The 17,367-nt window shown below is 44.4% G+C and overlaps 1 protein-coding gene across 3 annotated transcripts in view; it reads right to left on the reverse strand.

Annotated features, from left to right (window-relative positions):
• Window positions 1-17,367, reverse strand: part of dapk1 (death-associated protein kinase 1) — a 79,222-nt gene that overhangs the window by 32,588 nt on the left and 29,267 nt on the right. For all 3 annotated transcript variants that reach the window (XM_005451556.4, XM_005451557.4, XM_005451560.4), the window contains 4 exons: window positions 14,273-14,411; window positions 5,403-5,532; window positions 3,473-3,521; window positions 3,307-3,333 (listed from right to left, as the gene is read on the reverse strand). In XM_005451556.4, the coding sequence (XP_005451613.1) occupies window positions 3,307-3,333; window positions 3,473-3,521; window positions 5,403-5,532; window positions 14,273-14,411 (345 nt within the window). The remainder of the gene's footprint in view (window positions 1-3,306; window positions 3,334-3,472; window positions 3,522-5,402; window positions 5,533-14,272; window positions 14,412-17,367) is intronic.

Consider the following 17,367-nt stretch of genomic DNA (forward strand, 5'->3'; position numbering starts at 1 on the left):
TATCAAACTCAAGTATTTGCTGCGTATTAGTCAAACACTCTCACAGGGAAACCAGCTGGACCGCTCTCGGTTTGAGTGCAGGAATTTTAATGCACCTTCACACCTCTCCACTGAACGCACACACAAAGCAGATGCACTGAGGGGGTAATGTGCGCAGCAGCGCAGGAGGAAAGCATGTTTTAATGGACAAACCATGACGCAGCACACGCAGGGCTGAGCAGTCGTGCATGTTAACGAGGGCTCAGCCTCCCGGACTTCAGCCCGTTGAACCAAACAGCAGTCGCTGACAAACCCGGCTTCCCCTTCTGCTCCGACTTCTGCATCCCGTCAGCACCAGCTGCTAATTAACATGTGATCTGGGGGAGGCGAGAAGCTGATGCAGGTCGAGCTCAGGCTGAGTGGAAATATATGAATTTATCGACTGTATAAAGGTGCAGCTGCTCACAACAAGTCGTTACGGCAGCTCGTTACGAGGCCAGGCGGTAAAATCGTCAGGAAAGTGTCACGTCAGGACTCCTGGTGACATTTTACCTCCTGGTTCTCCAAAATACTCGTGCACTGAGCACCAGGCCGAAATCAAGCCATGTGACCAGCCTGAAACCCAAACTGGGGCGTCAGCAGAGCAGAGAGGCAGCACTCACTGATTCACCACGTTCACTCATATGATCTCAGGCTGTGTGGCGTACGGCACGCCAGGCCTGATGAAAGAGGAAATAACGGCGTTTCATTACCCAGAGCACTGTTTATGATTCTGTGGTCATCGTGTCACGCTCACCAAACGCTCCATGACACACACACACACACACACACACACACACACACACACACACACACACACACACACACACACACACACACACACACACACACACACACATCAGCGCACCTCTCTGTTGCTCTGCTGTGATAATAAGCTGAGAACAATCTATTTTCTACCTTGCCAGGCAGAGCTGTGACAGCTGTGTGGGCGGACAGCACGAACAGGGATGCATGTGTGAGTGTGTGTGTGCGTTTGTAATCATATCTTTGTGGGGACCGAAAGATGGAAGTTTACCATACTTGTGGGGACCAAAATCCTGGTCCCTACAAGTCTGAGACTCAAAATGTGGTTTTAGTATCAGGGTTACAGGTGGGTTATGGTTAGTAGATGTCCCCACAAGAAATGAATACCCGATGTGTGTGTGTGAGCACAGACACATTTGTTTAAGACCGTCTCAACTAAAGAAGCTTGTATTGTTTGCAGCTGCGTATTATTTAATCATCTGATGACACCTTTAGGTTGGCGTTTGGCATTTACCCCTCCTCTCTCTCTCTTGCCTTGTTATGTTCGGAGTGCTCGGCATGTTTGTGTAGGCAAACACACCTTAATGCGCGATTTGGGTTTTTTGGATAAATCGGTGTAGGTGTCACTTTGAAGGATAAAGGTGTGCAGGAGCTCAGGAAGCCTTCAGCTGAGTACACAGAGAGGCGACGGGATCATCGAGAGCCAGCAGCAGTCGATCGGCGGGTCGTCGAGGACGTGAACTTTACTTTTGCTGGTGGATTAAACCGTGCTGACACGTCTGCAGGCGACTGCTTCACAAACACAGAGCACACAAACAGCTGTCTGCAGAAGAGCAACGGCCGCTTTAAAGACCAAATTAAATGAATTCAGGAGAATTTTTTATAACTTCTTCCACAGTAGGGCTGTTGGATCTAATCAGACTACCGCTATCCTCTGATCTGAGCCTCTTTATCAACCCAACGACAGGCTGATAAGATCAAAGCAGAGCAGGATAAAGTCCAGAGTCAATTAGCTTAAGCAGACTAGCCTCAAACAGCCACAACAGTGCACGTTAGAGCGAATTATTTAAGAATTAAAGCAAAGTAAAAGAAAAGTTTTCAGATATTAAAAACAGCTTAACGTGCGAGTTACATGCAGGGATAATCAGGATTGGGAAAATCCCATTTGCGGCTCAGAGGCTCAGATCCAATCTGTTTAAAGTGTTTTAAATATTGTGACGAGCATCGGCTCATTTACATTCCAGTGTGCGCGCATCAGGAAAAACAACCTTTTAATAACAGAGCTGTTCAGTCTGTCGGGGTGTAAACATCCTTCTAAAAAGGCCACTTCTTTAAAAATAATCAAACACTGCTGGAATTTATTAGTATAAATCAGTTTTATATTAAACAACCTTTTGAGTCAGTGGATAATTGGACGTGCGATGAGAGCAGGTCCCATTACAGCTGACTGTCAGCGAGCCCAGAGGAAATGTTTCGGTGACCCTGTGACGGCTTTGTTTGGTGACTGAGCTCAACTCTTCCTCAAATTAAACCACGAAGAACAAAGAAATCAAAGAAACTGATGATAACGTTGGAACAAAACGTTCCTCAGGTGAAAAACAGTGATTATGGAAATATGTCAAAACACTCTGAAGTGTGACGCAGCTGTGGGCTGGATGCAGTCGACAATAACTAATAATAATAATAAAAACACCAATCACAACAGTAACTCTCTGACGCCATCTTTAGAGTGCTCTGTGGGTTTGTGCTCCCACATTGTTTGGGTGTGACAGCCGATTGGTACGGTGGCCCTGAGAGGTCAAATGCACGACTTATGAAGCGCCATCAAGCCGAGAACTGCACAAACACACAAAACACATCAGAAACCGAAGAAAAAAAAAAATCCCACAAAACACAAAGAAAGCGTGAAAAAGATCAAAGATGGAAGGAAATGCATGATTGGATCACATGATCCATAACCACAGACACACCTGTTTGCTCACAGCGGTTTCCTGTTAGCTTGTGATTTTCACAGCTGGGCCGTCACATTTTATGAGCTTTTGAATTATTTTTTTTGCTGCTAATTTCTGATGTTTCAGTGCATTTGAACTGTCAGGGCCACCGTAGAGTCGCCCACCGAGGTCAGAGAGAAGCGTCTTGGCAAACACTCTGCTGCTCACGCTCGGCGAGTGAAAACACTTTGAGTTTCAGTGAAAACAGCAAAGTGAAAAATAAAAAATGGTCCCTTTCCCATCAGCTGTAAAGGCCTTCGGCCTGCACTCTTTCTAACGGCCAACAGGGGGCGACTTCTCTGGTTGCAATAGAAATCAGAAAAAACGAGCGGACTGCTCACTTCATCCTCGACCTCAGTAAACGCGTTCTGGTGAGTTTTTAACTCTTAGAGATTAAACACAATGTTCATTTTATGAGTTATTATTCCGATTACAGTCAGCAGGCGAACGAGCAGAGCAGGTTCAAAAACCTCCATCGCTTACATACAGTTTATGCAAGAGCACATTTGCTGCTGGGGTTTGAGATACTCACAGGATGTAGGTAATCACTCCGACGCTCCTGGGCGGAGGCAGAAGAGAGAAACAGGACAGCTTTTCAACATCTCGAACATTTTAAACACCATGAAAATCATCGATGTATTTTACAGCAGACGCTCTTTGAACACAGCTGTGATGAAGCTCTGCGTGTGTTTACTCACCACATGTCTGCCTCCAGGCCCAGAGGTTCATAGTTGACGACTTCTGGAGCTGCCAGGAAACAGAAGATTATTACCATTCAGGTCGGCACACAGACGTTACTTCTTCTCCCGACTAATTATTCTGTGTTTTCACCTCGCAGGGCCTTCAGAGTTTGCTGAGCTTTACTGGAGCGCATTATCACTTTCGGCTAGGTTCGCTCATTTGTTTGTTCCTGCAGAGGTGTGATTTTCTAAGCCACTGTGTTTTTTATGGCGCCTGCTAAAGCTGTGATTTCTTTCCTTTTCTCTCCACTTGTCTGTAAATGTGTGAATAATCAAAGACAAATCAATAAATTCATTTCTAATCATGCTGAAACAAAACATCATTGATCTGAAAAATCAACAGGATGATGTCATCGTTTTTCCTGCAACTCCATTTATGGGCCAATCAAATTCTTCCAGACTGTAAACAATACTTTTTCAGCCTTCATTAGTTTATAATTTGACAATAAATCAGCTAACAGTGCTTCCCACCTGCAGAGGTGTCTTTATATCTGTGTGGTTTTTATATTTGGGCAGCGCTGCATTAAAGCACGTTTTATTATGTCTCTGTGTGGAGCTGTGACTGAGCTGCGACGCAGAGATGGAGAACAACTCGATGCAAATTGCAGCAATCATGTGTTGAGGGATCTAAACTACCTTAATTTCCTCCATGAGCCGTGCATCAGGGCCTCTCCTCTAACAGCCGACTGTTTTGGTCAACGAGCCAGAACAGCAGGGCGAACTACAACAACTAACTTCCTGTTGCTTTTACAACCCCAGCACGCCGCCGTCAGTATCACACACTCACCTTTACAGCACGCCCTGCAGCGGGCGAGCGCTGCGTTCCTGCAGCGGAGCAAAAACTGAAGCTCCAGAATGCAAAAGCGAGACTCATTCTTGGCATTTACATTTACAGCCATCTGCCATTTAATCTGCTTGTTTCATACCGGAGACGATACGAGCAGAGACGAGCAGGATTCAAGAATCCTGGATTTTACACAAACAGCCTGCGGGAGCAGAGATGGCAGCCGTGAAGGGAAAAAGCTTTTAAACCTTATTATGAGTTTTAACTTTTGATTCAGTTTTTCTGCCTCAGAGTTTTAAAATTGAAATTTTAAAAAGGCTTAAAATAACGACCCAGAAGAGTTGGCAGAAGGACTTAATTTATTTTGAATCTTGTTTTATTATATCAAGCTATTATTTTATATTCTTATTTACTCCATTTACTTCTTCAACACCTGAAGTTTCCAGTGCTGAGAATAAATAAAGAACATGTTATTGTCTTTTCTTTTATGTTTTGCAGCTGACTCGATCCTCCAGCATCGTCTATCCCACACATCATTTTGGCTTTCTTCCACCTGATCTTTATTTACACCATTTGCCCGCTGACACCCCGCTGCAGCGGGAACGTGCTCTGGTCTTGGCCTGGATCATGCTGGTAGTGGGCACTGGCACCAGGCGGAGGGTTGGCTGCTGCCCCAGAGAAGGGTAGATGAGGGCAGATGGCACTGGTGTCTCTGTGAGAATGTGTGTACTGGTTTAACATCTTTGTGGGGACCAAAAATTGGAATGTTACTATACTTGTGGGGACCAACAGTCACTTATGAGGACAAAGTGCCCGTCCTCACGAGTTTGAGACTCAAAATGTGGTTTTAGTGTCAGAGTAGTAAGGTTTAGGCTCAAGGTTAGGCATTCAGTTTTGATGGTTAGGGTAAGCAGGTAGGCAAAGCATTATGTCAATGAGACATCCTCACTAAAATATCAAAACAAGAATGTGTGTGTGTGTGTGTGTGTGTGTGTGTGTGTGTGTGTGTGTGTGTGTGTGTGTGTGTGTGTGTGTGTATCCATAGTGGGAAAACAGAAGTGTCAGAAACACAAAGTCACGTGTGGACGGCTGTGGGACACTGACCTACAAACTCCGGAGTTCCAAAGATGTTTTTAAAATCGTTGCCAAAATCGATCTTGTGGGCGAGTCCAAAGTCGATGATCTTGATGCGCGGGTGAGGCACTGAGCGGTTCAGCAGCATGATGTTCTCCGGCTACAGAGGAGCAAAGAAAACAGGATTCATCAGAGCAGCCGAACCAGACGGGAACTAGACTTACTCACAGGCTGGACATAATTATTATTATTTATAACATAATATAATAATTCCTGAATGATCAGGCCCGTCACATCTTAAAGTCTACCTGTTATCCAAACAGACATGATGAGTATTTAACAGTAAATGGGAGGCGGAGCCTTCAGCGTTCAGAGGCTCTCTTATGGACTCAGCTGGACTTCCCGTGATTTTCCATGATGCGCTCAACACTTCTTCACCCTCCTCCTTTCGTCCACATGTGTTTACATTCAACTGCTGCATGTCATCAACTTTTATCTCCTCTGTCATTCAGTTTAGATTTGATCCGTGTCTCTCTGCGGTTCCCCTGCAGCAGGTTGGTTGTGCAGATAGTGCTGCTGACACCTGATCATCTCTCTAATATCGATGTTAAAGCATGCAGCCCTTTCAGGGAACTGTTATGAATCGACTGTAAAAATCAAACTGAACTGAAGCGATCAGACAGAGGAGGGAATGACACTTCCATAAAGCACGTCCATCTGTCCGTCTTGATTTCAATGAAAAACAGCTCAGATGTCCAGAAACATTAGAGCAGGCGTGTGCAGGATACACAGCGTGTCCTGTGTGTGTAAATAGAGGAGGCGGCAGGAGCACACAGGAAGAGTCTGGCAGGAAGCAGACTCATCAGGGATGGAAATCCCATGCAAATCATGAGTGGAAACCTCTCGAGGAAGTGAGAGAAAGGATAGAAAGCCAAAGACGAGCTAACGCTAAAAACAGCAGCAGGAGCTTCGTGAGGACACGGTGCCTCCTTTAGACAAGTCCGCGTTCCCTTCAGGTCTCGTCCTTTCAGCACGATTACGAGCCTGGGAGTCAGTCCGGGAGAACAGGAACAGATTGGCTGTGGGCTGCAGTGACAACAGCTCGCCGGCTCTGTTCTCTGCTCCACAAACAGCGATGTTTATGCTCATGTTTATGGTGGAGTGAAGGAAGATGATCCAATGTGGGTTACAAGCTGTTCCAGGTCTCCATCTGCATCATGTGGACACCTTAAACCAGGAGCAAAGTGGAAACTCCGACAAGGTGGCGAACGCAAACACAGATACACGATCGGTAAACGGAGAGCAGACGCATCGGAGCCGAGTTTTCATTTCATATACTTTCCAGTTAAAGAGCAGGTGACTCTGCATGATTGCGGCCTAAATGATTATGATGCAAATCACACAAGTGCACGCAGCACAGCACATGTGGCTGTGAGCAGAACGCACTGAGTACACTCACAGGTCACATTACTGTCTCTAACAGCTGATTTGAAAAGAAAACTTTAAACAGACATTTGCATTTCCTTATAAAAGCAGCGTAAACAGCCTCCAACTAAAACTCACAAAACATCTTAGAAAGCGTCATGTGACCAGAATATGAGTGGGAATATAAAAGACACCACACTTGGAGCAGTAAGTAAAGTATATTAAATGAAGGCTGAAGCGGAGCCCCTGGCAGAGAATAACCGCGGAGGCTGCGGTGCTCGGTAAAAGCTCCAGCATTGATCACGAGCGGCTGAGCTCAGAGGTTATCATTATCTGCAGGCCTGAGGCCAGCGTGTCCCAAACTGTGATGTATGAGGACACCAGGACGCCGCGTAAGTGGAAAACTGATCAATGATAACGACCGAGGCACAAACAAAGAACACTCACAACCAAAAACACTGAACAGAGCTGCACTGTGTCGAGTGCTTCCTGACCTCTGCTTTCCCCTCTGGAAAACTGTCCACATTAAAAGCAGAGACCCCAAACAACAGATTATTCATGGTTATGAGCCCGGAGACGCAGAGAGAAACCAGAGTGGTCAACAAGATGCCAACGTATGTGTGTTAAATCAGCGCTCCAGTCAGCTGACAGTCAGGAAGCAGGGCGTGTGCTCCGAACCGCTCCGAGGGTTTTACTGTGACACAGACACGACCTGACATCATCTCCCAAAGTGTTTTTATAAAACTGTGACTTAATTTGTGACTAGAAGAAGCCTACGCGTCCCACCAAGACCAGGAAACATTGAACAAAATACGCAAAACAAAACTAGAATTAAATGAGATAATTGATAAAAAAAAAAAATTCTTAGTACAAAGACTACGCTTACAAAATTATGAACATGGTAATAAATCCAGTCAATTTCTAGCAAACCAGCTAAAAATAAATAAATAGAAAACAACTATATGTGCTGTTCAAGATTCATCTGGGAACACAATATATGACCCGAAACAAATAAACAACATTTTCAGGGATTTCTATAAAACGTTGTATTCACCACAAATAAACCCATCTAAAAAGGAAATTGATCAGTTTCTGGACAACATAACTCTTCCAAAATTATTAGACACTCAAGCAATGGCACTGGATTCACCACTGACGCCAGGTGAACTCCAGGAAGCCCTGATAAGTGTGCCCAATAATAAGGCTCCAGGTCCAGACGGCTTTCCTGCAGAATTCTACAAAGAATTCTGGACGATTCCAGCACCAGTTTTTTACAGAACGTTGTTGGAAATCAAAGAAAAGGGCAGACTTCCATCAAATATGAATTCTGCAAACATTAATCTCCTGCTAAAACCAGGCAAAGACCCTGTATATCCCTCAAGCTATCGTCCAATATCCCTTATAAATGTAGACCTTAAAATAATCTGCAAAGCTCTCTCGAAGAGACTAGAGAAAATGACCCCCCTCTTAATTCATCCTGACCAAACTGGTTTCATAAAAGGTAGGCACTCATCAACTAATACACGTAGATTACTTAATTTGATAGACTACTCATACAGTAAAAACCTTGAAACTACTATATTTTCTTTAGATGCAGAAAAAGCGTTTGACAGAGTTAACTGGAAATTTCTATTTGCAACTTTTGGAGTTTTGGAACCTCTTGCATTAACTGGTGAAAAATATTATATAATTCCCCAACAGCTTGTGTCAGAACAAATGACCAGACATCCTCCAGCTTCTGTCTCCTGAGGGGCACCAGGCAGGGATGCCCACTCTCCCCTTCACTGTTTGCAATTTTTATCGAACCACTAGCAGCAGCAATTAGACAGAATTCAGTAATTAAGGGCATAAAATGCAAGAACGTGGAACATAAAATCAGCCTTTATGCGGATGATGTGTTACTCTTTCTCCAAAATTCACAAACCAATATCTCTGGGGTGACTGAACTGATAAACTCTTTTGTAAGAATATCAGATTACTCAATTAACTGGTCAAAATCTACAGTCCTTCCGATTAATTGCTCCTTCCATAATTCCTCTTCTACTCCACTGCAATCGGGAAATATAAAATATTTAGGTATTAATGTTTCTCCCAAGCTTGCAGATCTAACTAAATTAAACCATATCCCACTTTTAAAGAAAGTAGAAGGTGATCTGGCTAGGTGGAAATGTCTACCCATATCACTCATGGGAAGGGTTGCCGCTATAAAAATGATGGTCTTACCAAAAATAAATTATTTATTCTCAATGATCCCAACTAAACCGCCGCAAGATTGGTTCAGATCTCTAGATTCATATATGTCCAAATTCCTTTGGAAAAATAAGCCCCCACGTATAAGCTTAAAAACACTACAAAAGACCAAGGATAAAGGAGGATTAGAACTACCTAACTTTCAGCACTACTTCTTAGCCAACAGGCTTCAGTTTATCTCAGGATGGCAAAAACATACCCTCTTAGATGAACCTTGGCTAGATGTAGAACAAGCACTTTGCAATAATCTAGAGATTTCAGATCTACCGTTTATCAGCTCAAACATCCAACGACATGAATGCTTCAAAAGCGTCAACATCAGCTCTCTGACAGCATGGTGGGAGTTTCTGAAGCTGACTGAGTCTTCATTAATCCCATGCAAACGTACACCTATCTGGAACAATCCTGACATATTACAAAACAATAATATGATAAACTTTTCAGATTGGAGTGGTAAAGGAATCAAATACTTAGAGCATATACTAGAAGGAACAGAATTTATTCCATTTGACAGACTAGTTACACAATATGGGATCAACAAGAAAAGATTTTTAGAATATCAACAAATTAAATCCATAGTAAAAAAGAGATTTAAACCTGGTCAAGTTGAACTACAAACACCACCAAGTGTGGTTCAATTTCTTACTCTTAAAACCCCCAAATTACTGTCCAAAATTTACAGAATGCTTTCTAAAACAGATGAATCAATATCACTTCCTATTGCAAAATGGGAAGCGGATTTATCAGTTAACTTAGACCAAAACTTCTGGTCTCAGATTTGCTTAAAAACCTTTCATCTAATTAGAAATCCCAGTCTTCAATTAATTCAATACAAAATACTACATGGAGTGCACTATACAGGTCATCGGATGTTCAAGATGGGCTTTACGTCTACCAACAACTGCTCACACTGCCAAACCAATTCACCGGACAATTATATCCACGCTCTTTGGTTCTGTCCACCAGTTCAGAAGTTTTGGCGTGAGATATGTGAAGACTTATCAAAGTGTCTGAAATGTAACATCCCAACTTCCCCTTTAGTGTATTTGTTGGGCAGCTTAGATAATGTCACTACGGAAAAGAATATAGCCCATATGGTTTTCACTGCCCTATGCATAGCCAAGAAAACAGTCCTCATGAACTGGAAAAATAAAAATAATCTTAATTCTAACCAATATAGAAATTATCTGTTAGATTACATTAGTCTTGATACAGCCTCTGCCACCACATCAGATCAATTGCTCTGGGCTCCTTTGATCAGCTCCATCACCTAGTGGGGGTGGGGGGTCATAATTTGGTCCCACCTTCACTGTTGTGATTGGTGTGGGGGTAGGGACAGGCTTAGGGCATCGGGGGGTTCCCCGGGAGCATCTTCCTTGGGGGGCTCAACCCGGGGTAGCGGTCATGGCCAATTAGGGGATCTGTTGGCTCTTAGGTGACGGTTTCCAGGGGTACCTAGACCCGGTTCTTAGAGTACGCTTGGGGAGTGTGACTGTGTGTACAGTGTCTCTTTATGTCTGTCTCCACGTTGGTTGAGTGCTGAGTAATTGCTTATGAGAGCATGAGGGTGGGAATGGATGTTTGTATCTGTGTGTGCCTGTATGTCTGTGTATATATGTCAGGTCGGTATCAGACGCCACCTCTCTGGGGACATCTCAGGCCCTCCAAGGTTTGGAGGTCTATCTCCCCCCACCACTTCCCCTGCCGGTGGCGGACGCCCTCAGACATCGGTGCGTTGGTGGTTCTTTGTGTCCGGGGGTGGGCGTCCAGGTACGCACCGGCTCACTCCTTGGTGGCTGCTTATCGGGGCCTGGAGCCTGGGGCTCGCTCAGGCCACTTCTGGGGTGGGGTGTCCTCGGCCTCTCGGCCTGGGGCTCGGTCACTCAGGCACAGCTGGCTGCCGGCGGAGCTCACGGGCATGTCACTGCAACCCCCCGGCTTCTGCTCCGCGGCTGCTGGGTGACCCCTCATCTGGGACTCTCCTCAGCTCTTTCTGGGATAGTGGCGCGGCTGCCCCTCTGTTGGTCTTCCTTGGTCTCTTGTGTTCTGGGGGCCTCTGGATGTCTGGAGTCTTGATCTCCTCCATACCTGCTTCATGCCCTGGAGGACGGGGCAGTGGCCCCCCCACACCCTCTAACAGATCATTACATGAAGGAACCTTTTAAAAAGACAAGCGCGTTCATGCTCACAGGTGTACACACGGGTGATCACACACACAAACTACACCCTTTTTGGCTCCTACCTCAAAGCACACTGTGCGCTGTCGATCTTACGTGCTGCACAATAATGTTTAATATTTAGTATTTACTGTCATATTCCCATATATCATTGTGATCTTGTTTATTCTATTACTCTCATTTTCTTCTGCTTGTTTTCTTTTTTCTTTCTCAACAGGTGATCCAGGTGATCGATATATGTATTTTTTTTTGTCTGCTTATTCTGTTGGTTTTTGTTTTTTGCCCTTTTTCCCCGTCCCTCTTCCCCGCTGTTTTTCTTTCTCCCCTTTCTTTCATCCAGTCAAGTCTGTCCCGTATTCAGCAAGTGAAAATAAAATAAACAATAAAAGGTGAATCAAATAGACCATTACGGCGAGGCTGGGATGGTCAATTTGGTAAAGTAAATCCGTTGGGCATCTTTCTTTGCCTTTAGACAATATGGCTACGTTCACACTGCAGGCGAAAGCGCATCAAATCCGATTTTTTTGACCCTATGCGACCCATATCCGATCATGGTATGACAGTGTGAACGGAACAAATCCGATATTTTCAAATCCGATCTGGGTCACTTTCGTATGTGGTACTGAATCCGATACATATCCGATGTTTTAGAAAGCGACTGCTGTGTGAACGGTCATGTCGCATTAAATCCGTCTTTTACGTCACCGACACAAGACAGACGGCAATTATCAGCGCCGGAGAAGACATCGCGAACGCTTCCTGGCCATCCAGTGAAACTGTTGGGAAGACAACGTGAACATTTTATTTGTACTGTATAATCTGCAGATTCTGACAGAAATCTGCAGATTATCCTTTGAAGCACCGCTCCTCTAAAACAGCAATAAGGATAATTTTTAATGTATTTACATTATTATAGAATAGAATAGAATAGAATAGCCTTTATTGTCATTGTACAGGGTACAACGAAATTGGAGTGCCACTCCCTTGGTGCAAAATACAATAATAAATATAAATGTAAAATATAAAAGCTACAATAAAACAATCGTAAGTACTCAAACAATAGTAAGTACCATATATATACAGGATAGCAGCATTAATATAATGACAGTATGAATAGCAGCATAATATAATGACAGTGACAGTATGGTATAGCTAAGCAGGTTCAATTGTTTTTGTGCTTATTTACTACGGTGATAGCTCTGGGAAAGAAGCTATCCCTGAATCTGTTTGTCCTGGTTTTATGTGACCTGTACCGTCGTCCTGACGGTAATAGTTCAAACAGCTGATTGCTGGGGTGAGAATGGTCCTTGATGATATTGCCAGCTCTGCTGAGGTACCGAGAGTTTGCAATGACCTCCAGGCTGGGCAGAGAGCAGCCAGTGATCTTCTGGGCTGTGTTGATGACCCTCTGCAGTGCTTTCCTGTCTGCAGCTGAGCACCCTGCATACCATGTTGTTATGCCGTACGTTAGGATGCTCTCTATGGTGGCTCTGTAGAATGTCACCAGCAGCCTCTCCTCCAGGTTGTTCCTCCTGAGCACTCTCAGAAAGTGGAGACGCTGCTGGGCCTTTTTTACCACCGCCGTGGTATTTGCAGTCCAGGAGAGATCATCAGAGATCCGCACGCCCAGAAACCTCATGGAGTGCACCCTCTCCACACGGCTCCCGTGAATGTAAAGTGGGGCCGGGTCTGCTCTGCCCTTCCTGAAGTCCAAGATAAGTTCTTTAGTTTTCGTGGTGTTCAGTTGGAGGTTGTTAACTGAACACCACTCAGTCAGTCTGTTGACCTCATCTCTGTAGTCCGACTCATCCCCCCTTGAGATGAGTCCAACCACTGTGGTGTCATCCGCAAACTTTATGATGGTGTTTGAGAGATGGGTAGGGGAGCAGTCGGATGTGTAGAGTGTAAACAGGAGGGGACTCAGAACACATCCTTGTGGAGACCCGGTGCTGAGTGTGATGGTGCTGGACAGGTGGGGGCCGAGTCTGACAGACTGTGGTCTGTTTGTCAGGAAGTCCTTGATCCAGAGGCAGATGGGGGTGGAGAGTCCCAGGTGAGACAGTTTCTGGACCAGGATCTCCGGGATGATATGATTAAATGCTGAGCTGAAGTAAATAACAAAATAACTTAAAGCAAAAATTGGGAAACGTAAAGTCCGAAGTCTTTATATTAAGGGCCATCAGTCAAACAATACTGTTTGCTCTGGGTCTAAACCGAGCGCGTTGTGTGTGACGTCTTCTTTTGCGCATGGGGGCCGCTTTGAGCGTTCACACTAGAGCGCGTTTGCTGTCGCATTTTATTTGTAGTGTGAACAAGCAGACAAAAAAAACGGATTTGATCAAAAAATCGGAATTGAGCATTAAGACCTGCAGTGTGAACGTAGCCTAATTCTGATGGCAAAAGAGCCAAACGGGACAGGCCCAAAAAAATAAATAAAATAAATAAAACTGTGACAAACGTCTCGTTTGGTTTCATGTTTGAGGACATGAATGAGACGAATCCTTGGAAAACTAACAGCTGATATCTGAGACAGAGAAACAGCTGGGCCTAAAATCACAAGTAAATCAAACTATTAAACATCACAGAGGTGAGAGTTAGTATGTAAAGTACATTTGAATGACGCTCTCACTCAGACACGTGGTCCTCTGAGATCATCTGAACTCCCAGTTTCAGTAAAGTCAGTCACTTTTATTGTGTACTTAATAAAGTGGCCCAACTAAACATGAACGGATCTGTTTCCATCGTCACTTTTCTCTTTATATGTGTGAATATTTGGTGAATCTCCTTCTGTGATCCAGTTTCACCTGACAGCTTCACAGTGTAGTGACAGGAAGTGAAATCATGTTAAAGCATACATTTATTAAATGATCCAACATCTGGACACATGTAGGAGAATCATGGACCCATAAATGACTCGCTTTAAGGTGAATAAAAGGTGATCAAATCTTCTCTTGGACAACTGATTGATTAATCAATGAGTTGTTTTTGTATCACACACAAACACGCGCGCACACGCACACACACACACACACACACACACACACACACCTTGAGGTCGAAGTGAGCGATCCGCTTGGAGTGCAGGTAGTGGACTCCATCCAGGATCTGCTTGAGGAACTGCGTGGCCTCCTCCTCGCTCAGGGACTCCTTCTCTGCCAGGAAGTCGAAGAGCTCGCCTCCAGCCACCCTGGGCGAGGTGAAAGAAGGACGGGGGGGGAGAGAGGGAGATCTCTGAGATCAAAGCCAGCAACAAATCCCAGATTAACAGCTCAGCTGATGTAATCTAATCATCCTGATGCTTTAGCAGCCGACCAATTTACACATCCAGAGGAGCGCTGTCAATGAAACCCTTCAATAAAAACAACCTGTTGGGTTATTTAACAATGGTGCTCTATTGAAACGCAGACAGGAAATAAACAGCTTCAGAATAAATGAGTCAAATGTCACAACATTAACATAAAGGAAGCAATAACACGAACACCGGCCAAAAAATAAAATAAGACGCGACTCTACAGTTTATCTCACCAACCTCCTAAAAATCAGACTGACTTTACTTCACATAAGCTCATTTAACAAAACGTTGGTGAGATTCAAAACTTCTTACATAATTATGTAAATTCTTCACAGCGAGGAAGAGCAAAGAGAGATGTGAGGATGAAACAGAGGAAAGCTCAGAACAGGGAGACGAGGAACGAAGACGGAGATTCGTCTCGGTCACGGTGAGATAAAACGAGTGAGACCGAGACACCAGTAAAGAGAGAGAGAGAGTGTGTGTCTGTACTGGTTTAGACATCTTTGTTGGGCCCGTAAATTGGAATGTTACTATACTTCTGGGGACCAACAGTCACTTATGAGGACAAAATGCTGTCCTCACGAGTTTGAGGGTATTTTGGATTATCAAAATGTGGTTTTAGTGTCAGGGTTACAATGAGATTATGGTCAGGGTTAGGCTCGATGGTTATGGTTATGGTAAGCAGCTAGGGAAAGCATTATGTCAATGAGATGTCCTCACTAAGATATCAAAACGACAATGTGTGTGTGCGCACGTGTGTTTGGGGGGGATCAGTGTAATTACAGTCATCAGAATTCAGTTTCTGAGCGTTTACTTTACTTTCTTTGCCAGTTCTTCACATTTATTCACAGCAATATTAGAAATTCATTTACTTTGATGAGTTGTGTTTACTTTGCTGTGGAAAAATTACCACAATTAATGCTTTCCCATATTTTTCTCCTGGAATGGAAACGCACAAATACACACACACACACACACACACACACACACACACACACACACACACACACACACACACACACACACACACACACTCCACCCGTTTGAGGGGGAACACCAGACCAGCTGCACAGCTGGGACATCCGCCCACTCTTCACCTCATCATCTGCTTCAGTGGTTCACAGGATGCAAACACACATTCACACACAGCAGCTCTGTCACCTCTGCAGCTCGTAGCTGTGCGTCATTATCGTGGCTGTATTTACCCAGAGTGCAGCACGACGGCGAGGCGACGACACAAAAGGCCCCCCCCCCAAAAAAAACCACACTATATCTCTGCACGATCGACCAGGAAGAGTTGACTTTGACTACAAATACCAAACTGTACCAACATCGGCTGTTACCATTTCACATGCAGCGTCTCCACAAACAGACGACTTTTGTGAAATAAAAAGTGACACCCGGACTCATGAATGGAAATCAGTACACTTCCACACATGACGACAATATTTAACACCGAAAACGATTCGTGTGCCGCGTTTGACGTCTGCACAATCTCAGCGCGTCGTTCTCTCAGTGACAGAGGTGAATATCTGCGGGCTGCTGAAACGCTTCAAAAACACTGGGTATGTAAATAACGTGAGGCGAGCCTGTGTCAGCGTGGCTGCATCAGTCTTTTATATGGTCTGTGGTTTGCACCGGTGCCTGGTTCTGACCCATAACACATCCGTTTTTGGAGAGGTTCATTTATGAAATTCCAAGTACAGAAAAAAACATGATGTATAAATCACACATTACCAGATCCAGAAAGCACCCACACCTGTCAGCAGCAGGTGAGTTTAGTGTTTACCTCACAAACAAATCAGACATCAAACCAGCCAATCCAGGAGGTTTCCTGTGTAACATTTAAGCATTTCAAGTCTTTAAAACACACCTCCTGGTTCATATCCTCCATCAGCAGCACGCGCCTCACGATGGCAGCCTGGATAACACTGACAGACATCTCGTCACCATCAGCGTCACATGAACACGTTCATCCTCGACAGACCAGTCATGAAAACGAGACGCATCGAAGACTTCAGGGAAACTTGAGTGTTTTCTGTTGAAATATTTGACTTGTATGTAAACTCCAGAATCTCACAACCATCAACCTTCCATCACTTATGGAGGTACTGGTGTGGCAGTCAATCCTCCAGCTCTTCTGTGGGAACCTGGTGTGTTTCTCCAGGGTCTCCTCACCTAGGAGATGTGCACGTGGCCTCCTGATCATATATGTGTGTCTACTCTCAACTCGAATAAGTTTGAGCTCCAAAACCCAACAGAGGAAACTCATTTCTTCTTCTACACAGAGTCTCATTGTTTCAGTCACCACCTCCAGCTCGAGCACAGAAACGTCTCCTGCTTCACTTTTCCCTCGTTAATAACATCCTGAGTTCCACAGCATGTCTTTATACTGTCTTCCTTCTCTCACACCAACCAATCACAGCAGATGGCCCCGCCCCTCCCTGAGCCTGACTCCACTGGAGGTTTCTTCCTGTTAAAAGGGAGTTTTTCCTTCCCACTGTCGCCAAAGTGCTTGCTCATAGGGGGTCATATGATTGTTGGGTTTTTCTCTGTATGTATGATTGTAGGGTCTGCCTTACAATATAAAGCACCTTGAGGTGACTGTTGTTGTGATTTTGGCGCTGCATAAATAACATTGAATAGAATAGAATTGAATCGATAACCAACCTCCACTTCCTTTGAAAGACTCACAATATCTACACTTCAACATAAAGAAGAAAAAAGCATGAATTGTCCATCTTTGTCCTGCATGAGGTTAACAACACTTCCTTACGTAGTGAAAATAAACGATGCTGCGTGGAAGCGAGCAGTGAAGCTTGAACATGTGAGATACTGTGTGTGATGGAGG

This window comes from Oreochromis niloticus, linkage group LG12, assembly GCF_001858045.2.
Source record: "Oreochromis niloticus isolate F11D_XX linkage group LG12, O_niloticus_UMD_NMBU, whole genome shotgun sequence".
In the NCBI taxonomy this organism is placed as follows: domain Eukaryota; kingdom Metazoa; phylum Chordata; class Actinopteri; order Cichliformes; family Cichlidae; genus Oreochromis; species Oreochromis niloticus.